General features: G+C 41.5%; 1 protein-coding gene across 2 annotated transcripts in view; it reads left to right on the top strand.

The window, feature by feature from the left end:
* Positions 1-21,379, top strand: part of LOC126428467 (PHD finger protein 14) — a 187,096-nt gene that overhangs the window by 12,594 nt on the left and 153,123 nt on the right. For both annotated transcript variants that reach the window (XM_050090401.1, XM_050090402.1), the window contains exon 2: positions 18,422-18,592. In XM_050090401.1, the coding sequence (XP_049946358.1) occupies positions 18,422-18,592 (171 nt within the window). The remainder of the gene's footprint in view (positions 1-18,421; positions 18,593-21,379) is intronic.

Below are 21,379 nucleotides of genomic sequence, written 5' to 3' on the forward strand. Positions count from 1 at the left end.
ATAGCCATTAACGGGCTTGCTGCGGCCGTGGGAAATTCTGTCTCCGCTTCCCTGTATGCTAACGACTTCTGCCTTTACTACAGCTCTACTGGCATTGCAGCTGTTGAACGTCAGCTACAGGGCGCTATCCGCAAGGCGCAGTCTTGGGCTGTAGCGCATGGGTTTCAGTTTTACGGCAGCCAAGACCCGCGTTATGCATTTCTGCCGGCGCCGAACAGTCCATCCTGAGCCGCGGCTTTATCTAGCCGACGAACTCCTTGCTGTGGTGGAGACCCACAGGTTTTTGGGGGTGGTTTTCGATGCCCGGTTGACTTGGCTGCCTCATATACGGCAGCTTAAACAGACGTGTTGGCGGCATCTAAACGCTCTGAGATGTTTGAGCCACACCCGCTGGGGCGCCGACCGCTCTACCCTGTTGCGGCTCTACCAGGCGTTAATCCAGTCCCGTCTGGATTATGGGAGCCTGGCTTATGGCTCAGCATCCCCATCTGCGTTGCGGGTGCTGGACCCAATTCACCACAGCGGGATACGCCTTGCCACTGGTGCTTTCCGCACCAGCCCTGTGGACAGCGTACTAGTGGAGGCAGGTGTACCTCCCCTGCGGTTCCGACGCCAACGTTTGCTGGCCGCTTATGCTGCCCATGTTCTAAGCTCGCCCGGGCATCCCAACTATCGTCTCCTGTTCCCGCGATCGGTCGTCCGTCTGCCAGAACGTCGGCCCCAGTCTGGTTGTACAATAGCGGTCTGCATCAAAGAGCTCCTCTCTGGGCTTCAGGTTTTCACTGTTCCACCTCCTTTCCGGGCTACTTTGCATACACCCCTATGGTGTGTTCGTCGCCCTTGCCTTCGGCTCGACTTGGCCCAGGGCCCGAAGGACTCAGTCCCTCCAGAGGCCTTCTGCCGCCGCTTTTATTCCATCCTGGCCACGTATCAGGGCTCTGGTATTGTTTACACTGACGGTTCGATGGTTGCTGGTCGTGTCGGGTATGCGCTCACTCTAGGGGACCGTTCCGAACAACGTTCCTTGCAGGATGGCTGCAGCGTTTACACTGCTGAACTGGTCGCCATCTTTCGTGCCCTAGAGTATATCCGCTCCTGCTCAGGTGAGTCCTTCGTTATCTGTAGCGATTCCCTGAGCGGTTTACGAGCTCTCGACCAGTGTTTCCCTCGTTCTCGTCTGATGATGGCTATCCAAGAGTCTCTACATACTCTTGCCCGTTGCGGCCGCTCTGTGGTCTTTGTGTGGACCCCCGGTCATGTCGGTATCCCGGGTAACGAACATGTTGACCGCCTGGCGAAAGCGGCCACCAGTAAGCCATCTCTGGACGTTGGCCTCCCAGGGACTGATTTGCGGGCAGTCTTCCGCCGCAAAATCTTGGCGCTATGGGACGATGAATGGCGCGAACTGACAATGCGCAATAAACTCCGTGCTGTCAAGGAGACGACGGCTGTGTGGCAGTCATCCCTGCGAGCCACTCGCAGGGACTCAGTAGTTCTTTGCCGGCTCCGCATTGGCCACTCCCGGCTGACACACAGTTATTTACTGCGCCGGGAGGACCCTCCTCTATGTCGTTGTGGGGCGGCTTTGACAGTGGCCCACATTTTGATGGCCTGCCCCCTTTTAGCTGTGGTCAGGCAGACATTTGCGCTGCCTGCTACGCTCCCTGCCCTTTTAACAGACGACTCCACTATGGCTGACTTAGTTTTACGTTTTATTCGGGCAGGGGGATTTTATCATTTAATCTGAGTGTTTCTGTTTTATCTTATTGTTTTGTGTTAATTCTGGCCTTTGGCCTATGATTTTAAACTGATTTTTAATGTGTTTCTAAGTGGTTGGCTTTTCCTTTTTTATTTCTATGGTCGGCCAACCACCGTCACACACTGTGTGGTTTTAGTTCGTTTTGTCTTTTCTTTGTCTCAGTTTCTCTTGTTCTCTATCGTCTGTGATCTATTCTGTTCCTCGTTTTTATTCTCTGTGGGTGTTCTTTGTATTTGGAAAAAGGGACCGATGACCGTGGCAGTCTGGTCCCTTTAATGCCCAAAACCAACCAACCAACTAGGAGGGAAAAAGTCTAGGTGGGAGTGGAGAAAATGGATCGTAAGGGACATGTTGCATCCAAGGTTACAGTATTTTTGCCGGAGCACTGTCACCAAATGCTTGTAGTTGTCATCTCTTTTGTTGCCTAAAAATCCATGAAAAACACCCTTGAAGGCTTCCCAAGCTTCCTTATCTTTCCCCTCCAAAACTTGGTCAAATGCAGGATCCTTTACAAGTTCTCTTATTTGTGGTCCGACAAAAATGCCTTCCTTAACTTTTGCATCACTTAATTTCGAAAATTTCTCTCTTATGTACTTAAAGGCCCGTCCTTCTCGGTTCATAGCTTTGACAAAGTTTTTCATCAAACCCAGGTTGATATACAGGTTTGGAAGAAGAACGTCTTTTGGGTCCACAAGAGGCTTGGCAACGACATTTTTCTCGCTAGGGCGAAGATTTCTTGCAGGCCAGTCTTCTGTAACAAAATGCAATTTGCTATCTGTACTGTCCCACGTACATAAGAAGCAGCAGTGCTTTGTGTAACCCAGTTGCATTCCTAAGAGTATGGCAATGACTTTTAGATCACCACAGATTTTCCATTTGTGTTCATGATATTTAATTGAGTCCAAGAGAGTTGTCATATTTGCTTATGTCTCCTTCATGTGAACAGCATGACCAACAGGAATAGATGAAAGAAGGTTCCCGTTGGGAAGTAACACAGCTTTCAAACTAAGCTTGGAGGAGTCTATGAATAGCCTCCGTTCAGTTGGATCCTGGTTCAAATTCAAAGATTCCATCAAGCCATTAATGTTGCAGCAAACAACAAGATTATTTTTCTTCTCAAAAAAGGGAACAGTTCCATGTGATGTTTTCTGTACTGTGAGATTCTCACATCACTTTGGAGAAGATTCCATTGCTGTAGTCGAGACCCAAGAATTTCTGCATTCTCCTTTGGCAGGCCAAGGTCTCTAATGAGGTTACTCAATTCCGCTTGACTCGGCCTGTACAGTTTATCATCTTTTCCCTCAAAATCAGTGTCATGTGATGTGGAAGGCTTGTTTGGTTCTTTTTGTTCCACACTGTCTTCATTTTCTACTTCAAACACACAATTTTCGGGTGGAGTAGGAACTGGTAAACTATCCGTATGTGGAATGGGTCAAATAGCAGATGGAAGATTCGGGTACTGAACTGTTCTTCTTTTCTTCATAGACAATCCTGCCTTTATAGGTGGAGTAAGGCAGAAATAGCAATCACTGTATGGTTTGTAGGCTCCTACCAAATCATAGGCACAGTGAAAACCATAGATTGTTTCTTCTTTTTCAGCCATTCTCGCAGTGTAACTGAACATGCGTTGCAACATACATGTGGAGCGCAAGACTTATCTTGGTCCCCTACTTTCATACCGAACTAATACTGATAGGCAGTCTTTACAAGAGGCGTCAGATTGCGTTTCTGTGAGGAAAATGTTATTTCACCACAAAGATAGCAAAAGTTATTCACCATATTTACACATTTTCGTGGCATTTTTACAAATTTTACACTAAAAAAGCACTCGTGAACCAGAAATTTTACATTAATTTGAGTAGAAGCTACATATAATTCACAGTCACAGCAACAGTATCTATGTTTATGACTTACAAACAGCTGAAGAGCATTTGTGTTTTGTTATTTGACAGGTGTGCCAACTGCCAAAAAAAAATTCCCCCAAATTTAAAATCTTCACTCTAAAAAATGAAATGTCACTTTATCTTCAAAATAAGAGCTAATCTGTCATTTTTATGGTGATTTTTGACTTCAGCAGATGGAAATACATGTAAATTTACTATTTTTAGGCCCAAAACGTTTTCATTGTTGCCCAGTGAAATCGGTACCACTGCTGCATATGTAAAATATGCCAGTTCTTGTATAAACCCAATACGAATGGGCAAACATTTTGAAATCGACCATGTGTTTGAAATATTCTCAATAAAACAGCTGATTGAATTATCGAGTAACACATGAAAAGATAATTAAAGTCTTAATATGACATTAGATATTCTTTTGAAGAATGGGAATCGTTAAAGGCAAAGCTTCCAACTGGGCCATGAAAATAACCACTTTGTGTTTGAAATCTTGTTTTCTGCAAAGTAACATTCACTATGTCGGATGACAGACACATATACAGATTATTTCTTTGTCTTACACGTAGTGACTGGACAAAGTTTTTCTTTCCAAACACTGTTGTCATTAACAAGTATCGTCAGGGAGGCAATGTACATCGATGTTGTTGCTGCGGCATCATAATACCGCTTTTGAACTTTCGTTTTGCTATGTTATTATATTAGGTCTTGGAGCGCACACGTGCAGTTATACAGTCTCAACACTGCAACCATCCGTCCCCCCTCCTATCTTTTTTAAAAATTGCTTCTGTGCACTAGCTGGCAAATTTGAGTTACTTTATGTTACTGTAATATCATTACAGGACTAACTGCTACTATCTTTAAAATTTCTTTAAATGTTTCTTAACTACGATACAGGATTTTTATAATAATAACCTGCAATTTCAGTTTATCTTGGACTGTTTTCCTGATGTAAAGACATTATTCCTCATATGCGAGGTTTGTTCGTTATTTATACATGAGTTCAAGTACATTCATTGCCTGACAGGTGTGTGTGTGTGTGTGTGTGTGTGTGTGTGTGTGTGTGTGTGTGTGTGTTGAACTGAACAGTGCTACTGATACTATACTGCAAATGGTTGTCAGTGAGAGGCCAAATGTTTCATTGAAAGTATCCACCATGTGAATTTTGACTTTGTGACAGTAGGACCTCCTCCTTTGGTATCATCTAAAAATTATTGATTGCATCACATTAAAATACAGGGGAGCATAACAATTGTGTTATCAATTTGCGGTCATCTGTGTGCGCTTTTAATAAATTTTGCTTATGTCTTGACCACACTTTTATTTTTCATCAACCTTCACATCAACATTCTTGAGCACGAGACAAGTGTAAACTTGCAAAGAGCACTTGTCTTGTGCTCGAGAATGTTGGCACAAGTCGAAATGCGTAAGGTTGATGAAAAATATAAGTGTGGTCAAGATGTAAGTAAAAGTTATTAAAAATTGTGTTATCTGTTTTAGAGGACTCATCAGAGCCAGCTGGATACCTTCCAACTAACGTTCAGGTAACTTCATAGATAGTTCATTCAACAGGTACAGAGGTGCACACGATAACATGTCCAGAGCAGTTAAAGAAATCTGGTCAGAGCCAAACCTCAAAATAGTGAATGAAAGAATCAGAGATAGAAGTCCAGTTACTATTCAGGCATTTTAAAGTAGTTTTGGCAACAATTCTGCAATGCAGATAGCTTGAAGAACAAATATTATAAAATTATTCAAATTTTTATCACTTTCCTTGATAGCCCTTCTGCATTAAAAACTGTAGGCAGATACACAGTAATAACAATTTTGACAATATAATGAAAAGGATAGATTGCTGTTCACCATGTACTGGAGATGTTGAGTAAGCTTTCAGTCAACAGACCTTCTTCTGAACTAGACGACATACAGACACACGTACACATTAACGCAAAAGCATTTCATACACACGGGACCACTGTCTCTGACTGTCTTCGGCAGCTGGGTGCAGTGGTCGTGTGTTTAAGAGTTGCATTTGTGCAAATTTTCTTTTGTGTGTTGTCTAATTCAGAAGAAAACGCGTTGGCCAAAAGCTTACTTCTTTAGCATTATTTTTGTCGTGCCTGTCTACGACTCGTCTCCATTATTTAGTTAGTAGCAATCTATCCTTTCCGTTATATTATTTATTCCATCGTGGATTTTCTGTTGTTTGCAATAATAATTTTGTTTCATTTATTTATCTTTATTCGTATAAGGATTAACTCTCAATGATACAGGATTCGTCAAGGTAACACAGTGAAAATCAATAGGCCAAACACAGAGCTTACATAACATACTTTACGAGAATAGGACAGGTAGTTTACAGCGATAGGACAGGTGTTCGTCGTGACTCGATTGAGGAATGGTCCCGGTATTTTCCTCAGCTACGTAGGAAAACCCAAATCGAGACGGCCGGACAGAGCAGCTCCGTCCGCCCGAGTACGAGGTCACTGTCTTAACAGCTGCAGTGTGTCATTCGGTAATTCCCTTTCGTACAGTGTTCCTCGATTTGCGTGCGAGTCGTCGCAGGTAACTTGCGACGTAAAACGTAGTTTCGATCTTCATTACTGCATCCACTGAGGACACCTGCTGATGGCTCGTAGCCCATTTGTAGGTACTTGCAGTGTTAAACAGAACTCTGTTCAGCCTAACGAGGGGAGGCCACGACATTGGGCTCGCAGATTTACTTCAAACTTTGTACACGTGTGGTAGACCATAGAAACAAGTAGTGGGGTTCACTTCTCTCACAATTCCGACAAAATAACAAGAGAAGTTGTACACGTCTATTATGTAATGAAGTATCTTTGCAGAGGCGTCGGGCTTCGAGAATTCGCGGCCGTCGAGCGGTTAGCGTTCAAGCTTCGTACGACAGACGTGTAGGAGACGACGGTTCGACTCCCCCTCGAACTTAATTTATAATCTATATTTTTTCCATCACTGGTCGTAATTATTTAAATTATATGACTTTTGGGAGGTAATACAATTTAAGAAAAACCACGTGTATTTGCATGAAATTTCAGTGACTTTCATGTTAGTAGAGTACTTACCATTTTAATTAAGTTTAATTATTAGAACAAATATATTTATGTAGATGGACAAGCAAATTAAGAAACACACAGAGTCCACCCGAAAATGTACGATTTGCAAAATCCCGTACACGTGCAGTCTGGTAAGGTATCTGCAACTAGTTCACACCTTGACACTTCGAGCAGCAGACACGGGGGGCAGGCCTCATTTGGCAGTTAACCTGTCGAACAGTGAGACATTGCTAATGTAGCAAGAATGAATACTGTTGGTGTGAATTTTTTTTAATATCACAGAATTTACACTCGTACTACAAAAATGATTTGACCGGAAACGAACTGTCGCCTTATTCACCTTCGTCTTACACAGCTCGAGCACTAACCAGCTCCCCCCTCCCTGTCGGTCGGAGAGGATATCGTAAACCCCTGTTGTAATCGATTGTGGAATATTTCAGTCAGTTTTTTTTTATCTCAGAGGGCAGAACACAGTGAGCTACCGTGCCGGCTACCACTCGACTGACACAAACTCTGACATTCGGCACCTACGCACGGACACACGAGTTATGTAATAGACGCGTAAAACTTTCTTACGATGTTCTCAGAATTGCCAGAGTGGTGCACGTTACTACCTTGCACATTGTGTTGTTTTAATGACCTGCCGAAGGTATACAAAATTTCAAGGAAAACTGTGATCCTAACGTCGTGGCCTGCCACTGTAAGACATCCACCGATGATTCCTGGCCTGTGAAGATGTTACTGTGCCCCTTGCCTCAATTCTGGACTCGGCACTCAATTGTTCACCTGAAAAGCTAAGTCGACACACGTCACAATCATGTATTATACATCTCGACAGATAATCCTTGTGAAATGTGACGAGGTGCTGTAGCTATTCGCTTTCATTACTATCTACTTGCTCTGTGTCCTCTAAATAATCTTTTATTGTGCAATATGCACTAGACCCTATTTGTCAAGACCATTTTAGTTGCCTTTTTTTAAAAAAAAGTTTTAGCTATGTCTTTAACTTCCTTTGGAAATTTATTACAAAATTTTATCCCTGGATATAAAATGCTGTTTTGAGCTTATTGTTTGTTTTTCCTGGGTAACAGTAACTCTGAAACTTGTTCCACGATTGTGTATATAACTTCTCCTTTCGTCAATTAAATTCAATATATCTTCTGTTACCCGAGGATTTCTACTAGCTCTCGTCTTTTTACCTACTTGGTGCTCTGCTGCCTTCACTATTTCATCCTTCAAACCTACCCGTTCTTCTTCTACTGTATTTCTTTCCCCCATTCCTGTCAATCATTCCCTTATGCTCTCCCTGAAACTCTTTACAACCTCTGGTTATTTAAGTTTATCCAGGTCCCATCTGCTTAAAGTCACACACCTACTCTGGATAATGTAATATGCCACTCTATTTAACATTCGCTAACAACAACACTAAACAACAAAACTTTTCATAAAATATACAAGTTTCTCGACGCGCTTCCTCGACTGTTACTTTGCAGTGAAATACTAATCTCGCCACAGGGTATTCACAGAAAATGCTCAATAGTCGACCATTGTGGCACCCGTTTGGCCACTGGCACCTTCTACTGTAGCCTGGTGGAGACCAGAACCTGCTGAACTACCGCTCTGACTTTCTCCTCAGCATGCCATTTATTTGCCATGCTCGGCCACTCATCTTATGCCTTCTTCTTTGATAACTCCTTTGATTGCCAGTATGGGGCCTGCCCCTCTTCTGTCTTACCTCCTGGAGTTGCTTTTAGCTCTTGCTCCTGCAGCTTAACTGCACAGTACCTGTCACTTTCCCGACGGGTGTGAACCCTTCACCACCTTGGCTTCGTGCGGCAGCTTGTGTTCACCTCGGTATTTGTTCACTTCCTAAGGACACTGCTCCATCCGCGCTCTATTACCCCCAGTTTCACAAACTTTGTGGTACTACCTTTGTCTGCACTGACGGCTCTTGGACTGTGTATGGTGTCGGGTGTGACTTTGTCATCGGCACCAACATATTTCAGTACTGGCTTCCGGAACACGGCTCAATATTTAAAGCAGAGCTCTTCGACCCGTATCGGGCCATGCGGTACGTCCAAGTACGCAGGCTTTTCAATTGCATCATCTGCTAAGGCTTTCTCAGTAACTTCCAAAGCCTCTGTGTGCTGTACACCGTCCATCCCTTAGTGTGACGGGTCCAGGAAAAGCTGTTATTTGCTCACTCTTGATGGAGCCACTGTGACGTTCACGGGGGTTCCTGGTCATGTCAGTCTGACAGGAAATGATGCCACCGATGCTGCTGCCGAGGCTGCAATACTTATATCACGGCCCGCTAGTTCTCGCATTCCCTCCGACGATCTCTGTGTTGCCGTCTGTCAGCAGGTGGTGTCACTTTGCCATCACCACCGGTTCTCTCTTCATTTGAAGAAGCTCCGCATTATTAAGCCTCTCCCAGTGTGGACGACCTCCTCTCGGCTGTCTCGCTACGAGGAAATCATTTTAACTAGGTTGTAGCCATTGCCACTTCTCGAGTGGTGCTTCCCCACCACTTTGTGCACCTGTTGCTCAACATTTGACAGTCTGTCATTTCCTGACGGAATGCCCTTATTTTAACGTATTACATTGTCGTTTGTGTATACTGTCTGAGTATTCGGCCATCTTAACGAATAGTGCACGGGCCGTTGACCGTCGTAGCAATGTGGTGAAGGCCATTTAATTTTTAGTTCTGGACCTTCATTTTTCTATCACGTATTTTATAGACCTTTCTCCGTGTCCCTCTTTTTAGCCGTCTTCTCTTCTGTCGATTGTGATTGATGTGTAAACATTTTTAATTCCTCTTGTCTTCGTGTTCTACAGTTTTGACATGGGTGCGTATGGCCGTTGTTGCTTTTGCACCCTAAAACAAAATTAACAAAACAAAACTTTTCTCTCACGACGTGCTGAAAGCTTTGGATCAAGGCAGTCAGGTAGAGGCAGTATTTCTTGATTTCCGAAAAGCATTTGACTCAGTACTAATCGAGTAAAATTTGTGACTGGTTAAACGACTTCTTTGTAGTATGTTATGTCAGATGGAGAGTCATTGCCAGATGTAGAAGTAACTTCAGGTGTGTTCGTGAGAAGTGTGTTGGGACCTTTGCTGTTCATGTGTATAATGACCATGCAGACAATATTAACAGTAACGTCAGACTTTTTGCAGATGACGGGGTTATCTGTAATGAAGTAGTGTCTGAAAGAAGCTGCATAAATATTCAGTCAGACTTTGATGAGATTTTAAAGTGGTGCAAAGATTGGCAACTTGCTTTAAATGTTCAGAAATGTAAAATTGTGCACTTCATAAAACGAAAAAAAAATGTAGAATACTATGACTGTAATATCAGTTAGTCACTATTGGAATTGACCAACTCGTACAAATACTTGGGTGTAGCAGTGTGTAGGGATATGAGATGGAATGAGCATATAGGCTCAGTTGTGGGTGAAACAGGATGTAGACTTCAGTTTATAAGTAGAATACTGGGGAAGTGCAGCCAGTCTGCAAAGGAGGTTGCTGACAAATCACTCATATGACCCATTCTAAAATATTGGTCAAGTGTTTGGGACCCGTACCAAATAAGACCAACAGTGGATATTGAATGTATACAGAGAAGGGCACCACAAATGGTCATAGGTTTTTCTGACCTGTGGGAGAGTGTTACTGAGACGCTGAAGAAACTGAACGGGCAGACTCTCGAAGATAGGTGTAAACTATCCTGAGGAAGTCTGCTAACAAAGTTTCAAGAACCGACCTTAAAAGATGACTCCAGGCATATTCTACAACCCACTATGTATCGCTCACGTAGGGATTGTGAGGATAAAATTAGAACAATTACAGCACGCACCTAGGCTTACAAACAGTCATTCTTGCCACACGCCATACACAAATGGAACGGGAAGAAACCCTGATAACTGGTGCAATGGGGCGTAACCTCTGCCGTGGACTTTTTCCGTGGTTTGCAGAGTACAGGTGTAGATGTAAAGTGTGGGGCTGTAGGAGTCTGTTATCCACAATTCCTGCCAACACATCAGTGGTAAAGCAGACCTGATGCCTTACATCCACGATCGCTGTAGAACTGGAATCTCCCTAAACGTGGTTCTTGTGTTAATTTGTTGTCCCACTCTGTGTGAATCCTGTCACGTGTGTAAAGATCTCGAGTGCTCAGTGCTAAAATCCATTCGCACAACTGTCATGTAACACAATGGTATTGTGCCGTGAGAGCCGTATGTGATGTAAATGAAGTAATTCTCCACACAGGAGCCCAGTTTATGCTTCCAGCAGCTGCAATTCTTCCTCTTGTCGTGGCCCTCACTCCACCCTATTCGTCGTGGGAACTGAATGAGCCTTATTGCAAATATAACGTCCAACTGACAGTGTTGCCTGTAGCTGAATATCTCAACGTTTGCATTGTGCTCGTCCTGCAGAACTGACAACTGTGTCCTGATACAAGGTCTCTTTTTCTCAAACACCTTTTATAGCTGAGCCCAAGTTTGTGGCAGATTTCTCGCCCTTTGGAAAACTGTTGATAGTTTGGTAATTGACTGTCTACATTAGATCTGTCTATGTTCTGTGCTCCCTGTGCTGTTCATTCCATTAAACATGTCCTGTAGAAGCTCTTCCTTGCTTTGGCGAAGGGGACGCAGTATCGTTGACAAATTGATTTATCGATAGCCTTTCGCTCTTCATTTAATACACATTTCATTTATTGCTGCTTCAGTATACAGGGTGAGCATCAGAGGAGAAAATTTGCCTCCTCACCTTACGCCCTTTTTAATTGGATCGCTTCTCTCTCGGTATTCATTTCTTATTGTCCCCTCTCAGTTGTTGGACATGTTGTGTACTCACCTGTCCTTATCCGACCCGCAGAATAAATTCATTGGAGAGAGTGAGGTGCTCACATTCTACTCCATCCGGGGCACATTTTCAGTTATTTCCACTGACGCTTGGCTTGCTACATTATTACTGCTTTCTTACTGGCTCTACAGTCAGTAAAAGCTTTACTGAGCTCTGCTGTCATGTTTCAGCAACTTCAGCCATTTTGTGCAGTACAAACAGCATGTGATTTGTGCCTATTTATTTTGTGCAAATGTACAGATGCCAGGGGGAAGTTAACAAGCCCTTGTACATTCAGTACTATAGTCAATGTGTTAAAGTACGGTCCATTCACATTAATGGGGCGTGTGCAGTTGGAGTCATACGGGACCTCTGATACATCTAGATACGACTCTTGAGAGATGATATGTACGTAAGCATCCTGTCTGATCATCTGGATCCATTCATGTCCATTGTGCATTCCAATGGACTTGGGCAATTCCAGCAGGACAATGTGACACCCCACACGTCCAGAATTGCCACATAGTGGCTCCAGGATCACTCTTCTGAATTTAAACACTTCTGCTGGCCCCCAAACTCACCAGACATGAACACTATTGTGCAGATGTGCTGTTCAGAAGAGATCTCCACCTCTTCATACACTTATGGATTTATGGTCAGCCCTGCAGGATTCATGGTGTCAGTTCCCTCCAGCACTACTTCAGACATTAGTTGAATCCATGCCATATTGTGTTGCAGCACTTCTGCGTGCTTGGGGGGGGGGGGGGGGGTCGCTTTCTTTGACTTGAGTCTTCAGTGTATTTTTCTATGACATATGTTTTACAGTTATCACAATGATTGGTTTGCATTACTGAAAACGTTTTTAAAAAGTCAGTTAATTAGTTAATTTGATATAACATGAATAGCTTGCAGTATGTACAAAATTACATAAAATAAAAAAATGTAGATTTATGAAAGAGTTAAAAGTCAAACTAGTAAACCGTTGAATAGATGAATGTGGAGATACACGGAAGAATTGTGTCGAAAGAATGTCAGATACACAGTTACCGCTTCCAAGCCGTGAGCATGTACTACACAGAAAATGAAATCTTGGAAGTGACGACGACAATGACAATGACAAATAGATCATTATGTACACAGAAATCAAGTTATAGCAAACACTTTGCAAATGTTGAAAGCAACAGTTCTCAGAGTGATTGTTGTTTCAATAAACCCGCTGTAAAATGACTGCCAAGGCAGGACAGTGGCGACTCGGAACTACAGGTGGCGAGGGTCGACGCTCGACCCATCTTGCACTGTTCTCCATACTCGCAGTAGGCAACAGTGGCACAAAAATTACAGACCAATCGTGAAATGTGCCGATTTAACAATGGTTCCAGGGTACCATTCGTATCAGTTCATCACCCCATAAACTTTAACATTCTGGACACTACTGTTTTGCCTTTATTCATGCGGGTCAGTATTATCATGTCACGCGACATGGCAGCCCTCGGGCTCAAATAATATAAATATATCAATCCTGCCTGCAGGTCACCGAAGGCTGCCCGTGCCTGCAATAAGTAATTAACACTGGATTTCATTTTCGCTTTGTGTTGCATCTGGCATTTCTGTTATGTACGAAGATACAGCATCACACACTGGGTTGTGTGTCTAAAGATAGTCGCAAAAAAGTCACAGGTCAGGTCCAGTATTTCATAATCACATATTTGATTTGCTAGCCAACAATTTAGAAACATATTCAGTGCTTGAAAGCAGTCATGAAATATCGGCAAAATGTAAATGCTGCTACAGCCTGTGCAACTATGATGAGCTGAATACTGAATGTTCACAGCTTACAGGCCCATGTTGTTTGCTCTTCAAGAAAGGAATCATATATGAGCACAAGTGTGTTCAATTTTTATTTAAAAAAGCAATTTTATGAATATAGATGTGTAGTTATTCTTGTTTGTTTGTAATTGTTGTAAAGCTTTGTAACGTAACCTATTAAAGGCTTCACTTACCCGAAGTATGTGATACCCTCCAAATTCAACCAGTTTAACGAGTATTTATGATTATAGAAAAGTTATTGTGTATGTTAACAATGATTGCATAACATGTCTCCATAAACAGTCAACCCATTAAATTATACTGAATAACTGACCCACACAAAAAAAGTTAATATCACTTGATCACTGATACAGGAAATGTCATCATGTAAAAACACTAAGTGCATCTTAAATAATTAATATGAAGTATGAAAAATAGTGGCCAACTTACGTATTTTGGATCTCCGTAAATAAAAATCACCCAGTGAAACCTATTTGTTCACTAGGACCGTTTTCACTCAGTATTCACGTAAACACTCCTATTTTAGATGAAAACCAATGTAATTCTTAATAATTCATGTTATTTACTTATTTATGCAACTTAAAGAAGTCAATTGACAAACTTCTAAAAAAACGGCCTTTTTGTAACAAAGAATTATTCTGTCAAGTCAACAAATCTGTCTGTCATTTTAATAACCTGTTAAATTATGTCACTCGATATAAATTAATAACTTTTCTGCACAAATTACGATAACAGATGTACACGTGACTTATAAACCATATCTCTTTTTAGTAGTTCTTTGACAAGGTTATAAATACAAGCAGCAAGAAGGGTCGGGAGCGGAGTCTGAATGTCACTTTGGTAAAGTGTATGTGTGTTATTGTTTGAGATGGATAAACATTGCAAAGAACATATAAAAGAAGTGCTACTTTGTGTTGTGTCATTGTTTTTGGTGGACAGTGGAATAAAGATGACCACCAGAGTAATAAATATTTGAAGTTTAAATATTTGTTGGTTTCGCTCATTATTTATCATCAAAAGCACATCAAAAACACAGGACCTCATCTTTTTACCCCTAGACAACCAGATTTAGAGCCAGCATCAGCATCGAGACACAGCAGCGATCCAGCAAGCAGCAGCGATTACCACAATGCATTTTAATGGTGCCAATCTAACATCAAGTGCTAACAAGCTCCGTAAATGGGAGTGAAATAGTGTGATTATAGCAGTATCTATGACTAGGCGACCATTATAGCTTGTAATTACCTGTGGCTTCTTCCACGTTCGTAGCACATTCATCTACTGCTTTCACTGTAGATCAGTAAATACACAGTAGACCACACGTATCATTACAGCCCAGAAGGGCTGTAGTGAGTATGTTTGAGGAGGCCACACTCAGAATTGCAGTATTGAGGGGTCTTAGGGCTTGGCTCCCATTTGAGCTAGGAACGTGGGATAAAAAGTTTTTGGTTTACCTCGAACAAGCAGCCATTTTATAGCCATTTGAACAACTGTCTTACTGTAGCTATGTTACAGTATATTAAACAAGGTTTGAACAATGAATCAGAGCTGGTGCCCGGGCAAATTGTGCGAATCGATGAATTCCTTTTGCGAAAGATCTTAACTGTGCTGAAGTCATTTGTATGTGCACTGTTTGAATTTTAGGTGTTTATTTATTAGCCTTTCAGCATGTTTACCATGCATTTGGCTTCATTAGTTGGAGCTATACTGTACATGTACTTTTTAGTTAAATACATACAGTTTTTAACAAATTTACAAATGGATGATTCTCATTACCTGATTTATATTCTGGTATATATCGTTACGTATCTGCACAATCATATGTAAATAAATACATCATTTCTTCCATTACATATCTGCATACTAATTACAGAAGTACAGATACATTGTTCCAGTTTCACAGTATGAATATGATATATCTGCATTTTACGTGAATGAAAAAGTATATTACAATTATTCTTTATTTATTAGTAATTAGATTTTTCCCTCACTATACATGCCCTTCAGGTTATTTTGAAGGCATTTTTCCACCGAATAATGTTCACATTTTTAAACGATATCTCTAATACTGCCTTAAATTTTCTTTAAGTGAGTATTTTTGCTGATTGCAGCAGTTTATTATCCATCTTCAGTGTTTGTGGCTGTTATGTGTCAGTGACAGCCTTAAATATTGTATGTCTGACATGCAGATGTTTCTATTTATGTGCATATATGCCTTCATTCTCTGAGTACATTTTTTATAGTTTCTTTTACACATCTTAAGCAGTTATTCATATAAAGACTTGGGAGTGTCATTATACTGAGTTGAATGAAGTGTTTCTTGAGGACTCTCTAGTACCCAACCCGTGAATACATCTGACTACTTTTTTCTGCCATTTACAAATGCAGTTTGTACCTAGTGAATTTCTCCATAACAGTACCCCATACTGCATAGTAACATAACCAGTAATTATTATAAGAGATTTTACTGCTGCTCTTGCCACATATAAATGACTTTCTGTGTTGCACTGATGATCAAGCCTGACAGGGCTGCAATGATAGAAGAGGCAATAAACAAAATATTTGAAAGTATTGTTTTGTTCTCTGAACTTGAAAGAAAAACAACATTCATATTCTGGTGTTTATAAAATTAATTGCAGAGAATGCAAACATTTTTATATTGGACATACAGGTGCAAGTTTTGCCATTAGATTTATGGAACACGTGAACACCAGTGACAGCTGTAGATCTTCGTTTGGGAGCACTCTTTGGATGACCAATCCTTAATTGAATGACATTTAAAATTCCTTAGACATTCTTCATAAAAGTGAGAAGCGAAGGCTCATAGAAGAGATCAAAATTTACAGTGCATTTGGAGGCCGGGTGTAGGAGATCATTGTATTGTTTCCAGAAAATCTTATAGGGTGTTTATACTGATTCCAGATGCGTGTGAAATTTTGAGCGCAGGAAGGTCTTGGCATGTATTCTTGGGCATGCTTTACATGTAGCTGAGTAATACCTCTTTTAAAATCTTTCAAGGCTTATCCACATTAGTACGTTGTTGTTGTCGCTGTTGTTTTTGTTGTTGTTCTTGTTGTTGTTCTTGTTGTTGTGGTCTTCAGTCCAGAGACTGGTTTGATGCAGCCTTCCGTGCTACTCTATGCTGTGCAAGTTTCTTCATCTCCGAATAACTACTACAACCTACATCCTTCTGAATCTGCTTAGCATATTCATCTCTTAATTCTATTCAGTACCTCCTCAGTTATGTGATCTACCCATCAAATCTTCAACATTCTTCTGTAGCATGACATTTCGAAAGCTTCTGTTCTCTTCTTGTCTAAACTAGTCATTGTCCATGTTTCATTTCCATACATGGCTACACTCCATACAAACACTTTCAGAAATGACTTTGTGACATGTAAATATATACTCAATGTTAACAAATTTCTCTTCTTCAGAAACGATTTCCTTGCTATTGCCAGTCTGCATTTTATATCCTCTCTACTTCGACCATCATCAATTATTTTTCCCCTCAGATAGCAAAACTTCTTTACTACTTCAAGTGTCTCATTTCCTAATCTAATTCTCTCAGCATCACATGATTTAATTCGACTACATTCCATTATCCTCATTTTGCTTTTGTTGATGTTCATCTGATATCCTCCTTTCATGGCACTGTCCATTCCGTTCAACTGCTCTTCCAGGTTCCCATGTTAGTACATCACGTGCATAATATGGACACATCGTGCGTGATTGAAACTTACCATTGAAAGAGCCAGTTGTGATAAGATGTATGTAGGTGTTACGTACTTTTAATCTGCATTTGTGACATTACTACTGTTGGTCCTTTTTCAACATTACTATACATACTACAATCGACAGTGGATACATGTCATGTGATCCTGACCTCACGCTGCCTGCACGGTTATGCCCTTGTCATTGTAGCACAGTCGTGATCTTGCTATATGAGCGATTCATTTGCGTCTAATGTGGATCAATTATTTTATTTTTATGCAAGTGCAATGCTGTTCGTATGCTTGCCTCATGGCTTGTGGAAACATGGGTATATTTATGCTACCATCGTATCTGATACGTTACAGCATTTTGTGGCTTTATGTTGTAGAATGGGCTGTAACATTACTTATGTTTTCAGTTACTTTATTTTTGCTACCAGTGTGTTTTATACAGTGATGATGTTTGCTTTCAATAGGCTTGAAAATGACAAAAAGACCAAGTTGCAAACACTGTAACTACTGTCGACAACTGTAAGTCAAATGACTACTTTTAGTGATTCGATCAATCGTGTACAAGGCAAAATATCACATAATCAATAACAATACAGCATGGGGGAAAGGAAATATGTAAAACAGTTCAACGTTCCAGGGTGTGCATTTTGATCAGAAGTCGAATTGGAAATCGAGTATTACAGATATTATCAACTGCTCGAGTTCAGCGATATCTACTGAAAATTTCATTACTGATTTTGGTTACGAGAATATTAGAATGGCTTACTGCGCATCATTCCATTCATTGATATTGTGTGGAATAATTTACTTTGGTGATTACTCGCTTTTAGAGAATGTATTCACTGTACAGAAAAATATCCGACAAGTAATATCACGTGTCCATCCTTGAATGTCTTATAGATGGTTGTTTAACAGAATTAAGCATACTAACAGCAGCTTCACAATTAAGCGTATTGTGAAGAATCGGACACAGTTTTAAAATAATTGTAGCATTCGTAAACTTAACACTAGCAACTAAAGTAGCCTCCGCTGGCCACAGTTTAACCTTACTCCTTCACCAAAAGGAGAAACGTGTGCAACTGTAAAATTGTGTGTCCACCCTTTTAAATCAAAGGTGCTGGCAGATAATGGAAATATTAAAACAAAATTCAGATCATTTCTTATGTTTAGACAACATGTATGTGGTTGAGATACTGTTATCAAATTTTGTTGTAGAGAAGCTCTTTATATCCTTTCGTTCTCTCGCACCTAAGATTAAATATATGTTTTTCAGTAATGCTTTACTCTTGTTACAGTTGAACGAGATCCGAATAAGCGGCGTGTGAAACCTGTCGACACAACTCAGCAATCACTGTTGGATTTTGATCTCGGCGAGAGCTCCGATGACAGTGATTTTCGAATAGAAGATCACTGTGAAGAAAGTGACGACGATTCTATTGACTCAGATGACGACGGAGGAGGGAAAGGTGATTCTCTGTCAAACTGTCGTGTTTGTTACGACTGTATATTTTGTATTCTCCTGACACTATTCTTTTGAACATCATTTATACATCCTACCCCTTACGGCTGAAAAATTTACGGTATTATCCAGGTACAGTGTCTTCTTCTCTCCAGGAAATGGCCTCAAACACCCCCCCCCCCCCTCTCCCCCCCACTTTCAGATTTTATCACTTGACATAATAAATTAAATAAATACCTTGAGACATATGTAGGTGAATTGAAATAAAATGGATGCTGGTCAGCTATCAAGAGAGTGTTGGCTAGTGTTAAGGGTGTCCACAGATATCATATGGCGCAGTGGCTGTTGCTTTGCCTCTGTCTGATATGAGCAGCAGAGCAATATAAAACTCACAGGTGTACCATCACACACTGTACATTATTTTGCCCACTATCACTGTTTTATGGAAATTGGCAGCTGTTTACAGTACAGGGTGTTACAAAAAGGTACGGCCAAACTTTCAGGAAACATTCCTCAGACACAAATAAAGAAAAGATGTTGTGTTGACATGTGTCTGGAAACGCTTAATTTCCATGTTAGAGCTCATTTTAGTTTCGTCAGTATGTACTGCACTTCCTCGAATCACCGCCAGTTGGCCCAATTGAAGGAAGGTAATGTTGACTTCTGTGCTTGTGTTGACATGCGACTCATTGATCTACAGTACTAGCATCAAGCACATCAGTACGTAGCAGCAACAGGTTAGTGTTCATCACGAACGTGGTTTTGCAGTCAGTGCAATGTTTACAAATGCGGAGTTGGCAGATGCCCATTTGGTGTATGCATTAGCACGGGGCAATAGCCGTGGCGCGGTACGTTTGTATCGAGACGGATTTCCAGAACGAAGGTGTCCCGACGGGAAGACGTTCGAAGCAATTGATCGACGTCTTAGGGAGCACGGAACATTCCAGCCTATGACTCGCGACTGGGGAAGACCTAGAACGACGAGGACACCTGCAATGGACGAGGCAATTCTTCGTGCAGTTGACGATAACCCTAATATCAGCGTCAGAGAAGCTGCTGCTGTACAAGGTAACATTGACCACGTCACTGTATGGAGAGTGCTATGGGAGAACCAGTTGTTTCCGTACCATGTACAGCGTGTGCAGGCACTATCAGCAGCTGATTGGCCTCCACGGGTACACCTCTGCGAATGGTTCATCCGACAATGTGTCAATCATCATTTCAGTGCAAATGTTCTCTTTACGGATGAGGCTTCATTCCAACGTGATCAAATTGTAAATTTTCACAATCGACGTGTGTGGGCTGACGAGAATCCGCACGCAATTGTGCAATCATGTCATCGACACAGATTTTCTGTGAACGTTTGGGGAGGCATTGTTGGTGATGTCTCGATTGGTCCCCATGTTCTTCCACCTACGCTCAATGGAGCACGTTATCACGGTTTCATACGGGATACTCTACTTGTGCTGCTAGAACATGTGCCTTTACAAGTACGACACAACATGTGGTTCGTGCACGATGGAGCTCCTGCACATTTCAGTCGAAGTGTTCGTACGCTTCTTGACAACAGATTCGGTGACCGATGGATTGGTAGAGCGGACCAATTCCATGGCCTCCACGCTCTCCTAACCTCAATCCTCTTGACTTTCATTTATGGAGGCATTTGAAAGCTCTCGTCTACGCAATCCCGGTACCAAATGTAGAGACTCTTCGTGCTCGTATTGTGGACTGCTGTGATACAATACGCCATTCTCCAGGGCTGCATCAGCGCATCAGGGATTCCATGCGACGGAAAGTGGATGCGTGTATCCTCGCTAACGGAGGACATTTTGAACATTTCCTGTAACAAAGTGTTTGAAGTCACGCTGGTACATTCTGTTGCTGTGTGTTTCCATTACATGATTAACGTGATTTGAAGAGAAGTAATAAAATGAGCTCTAACACGGAAAGTAATCGTTTCCAGACACATGTCCACATATCATATTTTCTTTCTTTATGTGTGAGGAATGTTTCCTGAAAGTTTGGCCGTACCTTTTTGTAACACCCTGTATAAGACAGATTACTTACAAAACATTTATCTGCGCCCATCACATTTTCATTAACATCTGTGGCGTATTTTGAGGATTTTCATTGTGACCTTCTGCAAGGCGCAGTGGTTTTCACGTGTATTTTTGCTCACTTCAGTCAGTCATCTGCTTTGCATTTATTTTGAGATTGTGCAGAAACCATCTACGGACATAAGATGATGAGGGTGAAAATTCTCACATATTGTGGATGTCAATAAAAACGCACCTGCCTGAAATTACTGTTTTAATTTGTCTCTTACTAAATAAAGCTCTTTGAGTTCACCAGCAATGACAGACACCTCAGTCTACAGAGACTCGTGTCAGAATTGTGGACGAAAGACGACGGTGAAAAGTGGGAGCACTGGCGTACGTACCGGCTCCTGGCCGAGATCGCTTCGCTGTGAGGCAGGAATTGCTGCAGTAGTGAACTGTTCCCAAAAGGAATGGAATTGTATTGAAGGGACATTTGCTGCAGAATCACACACAAAGTATCTTGTGTTCTAACTGCTCACAAAACTGTGCCCTTACAGTGGAGTAAGAGACACCAGAGACAGACCCGCTGTTCTTTAGTTTAAAAGTAGAAGGGGTCGGCAGAAGAAAGTGCTGAACTCACGAGAATGTATTTTGTGTAATTGTGTGTAACATGTTTCGACAAGTTTAAAGATGAGAATTTATGTACAGCAAGGGAAAGCAATTTGTGCAGCAGTCGGCTTTCTCTAGTGATGTCT

This window comes from Schistocerca serialis, chromosome 12 (genome assembly GCF_023864345.2).
Source record: "Schistocerca serialis cubense isolate TAMUIC-IGC-003099 chromosome 12, iqSchSeri2.2, whole genome shotgun sequence".
Lineage (NCBI taxonomy): Eukaryota > Metazoa > Arthropoda > Insecta > Orthoptera > Acrididae > Schistocerca > Schistocerca serialis.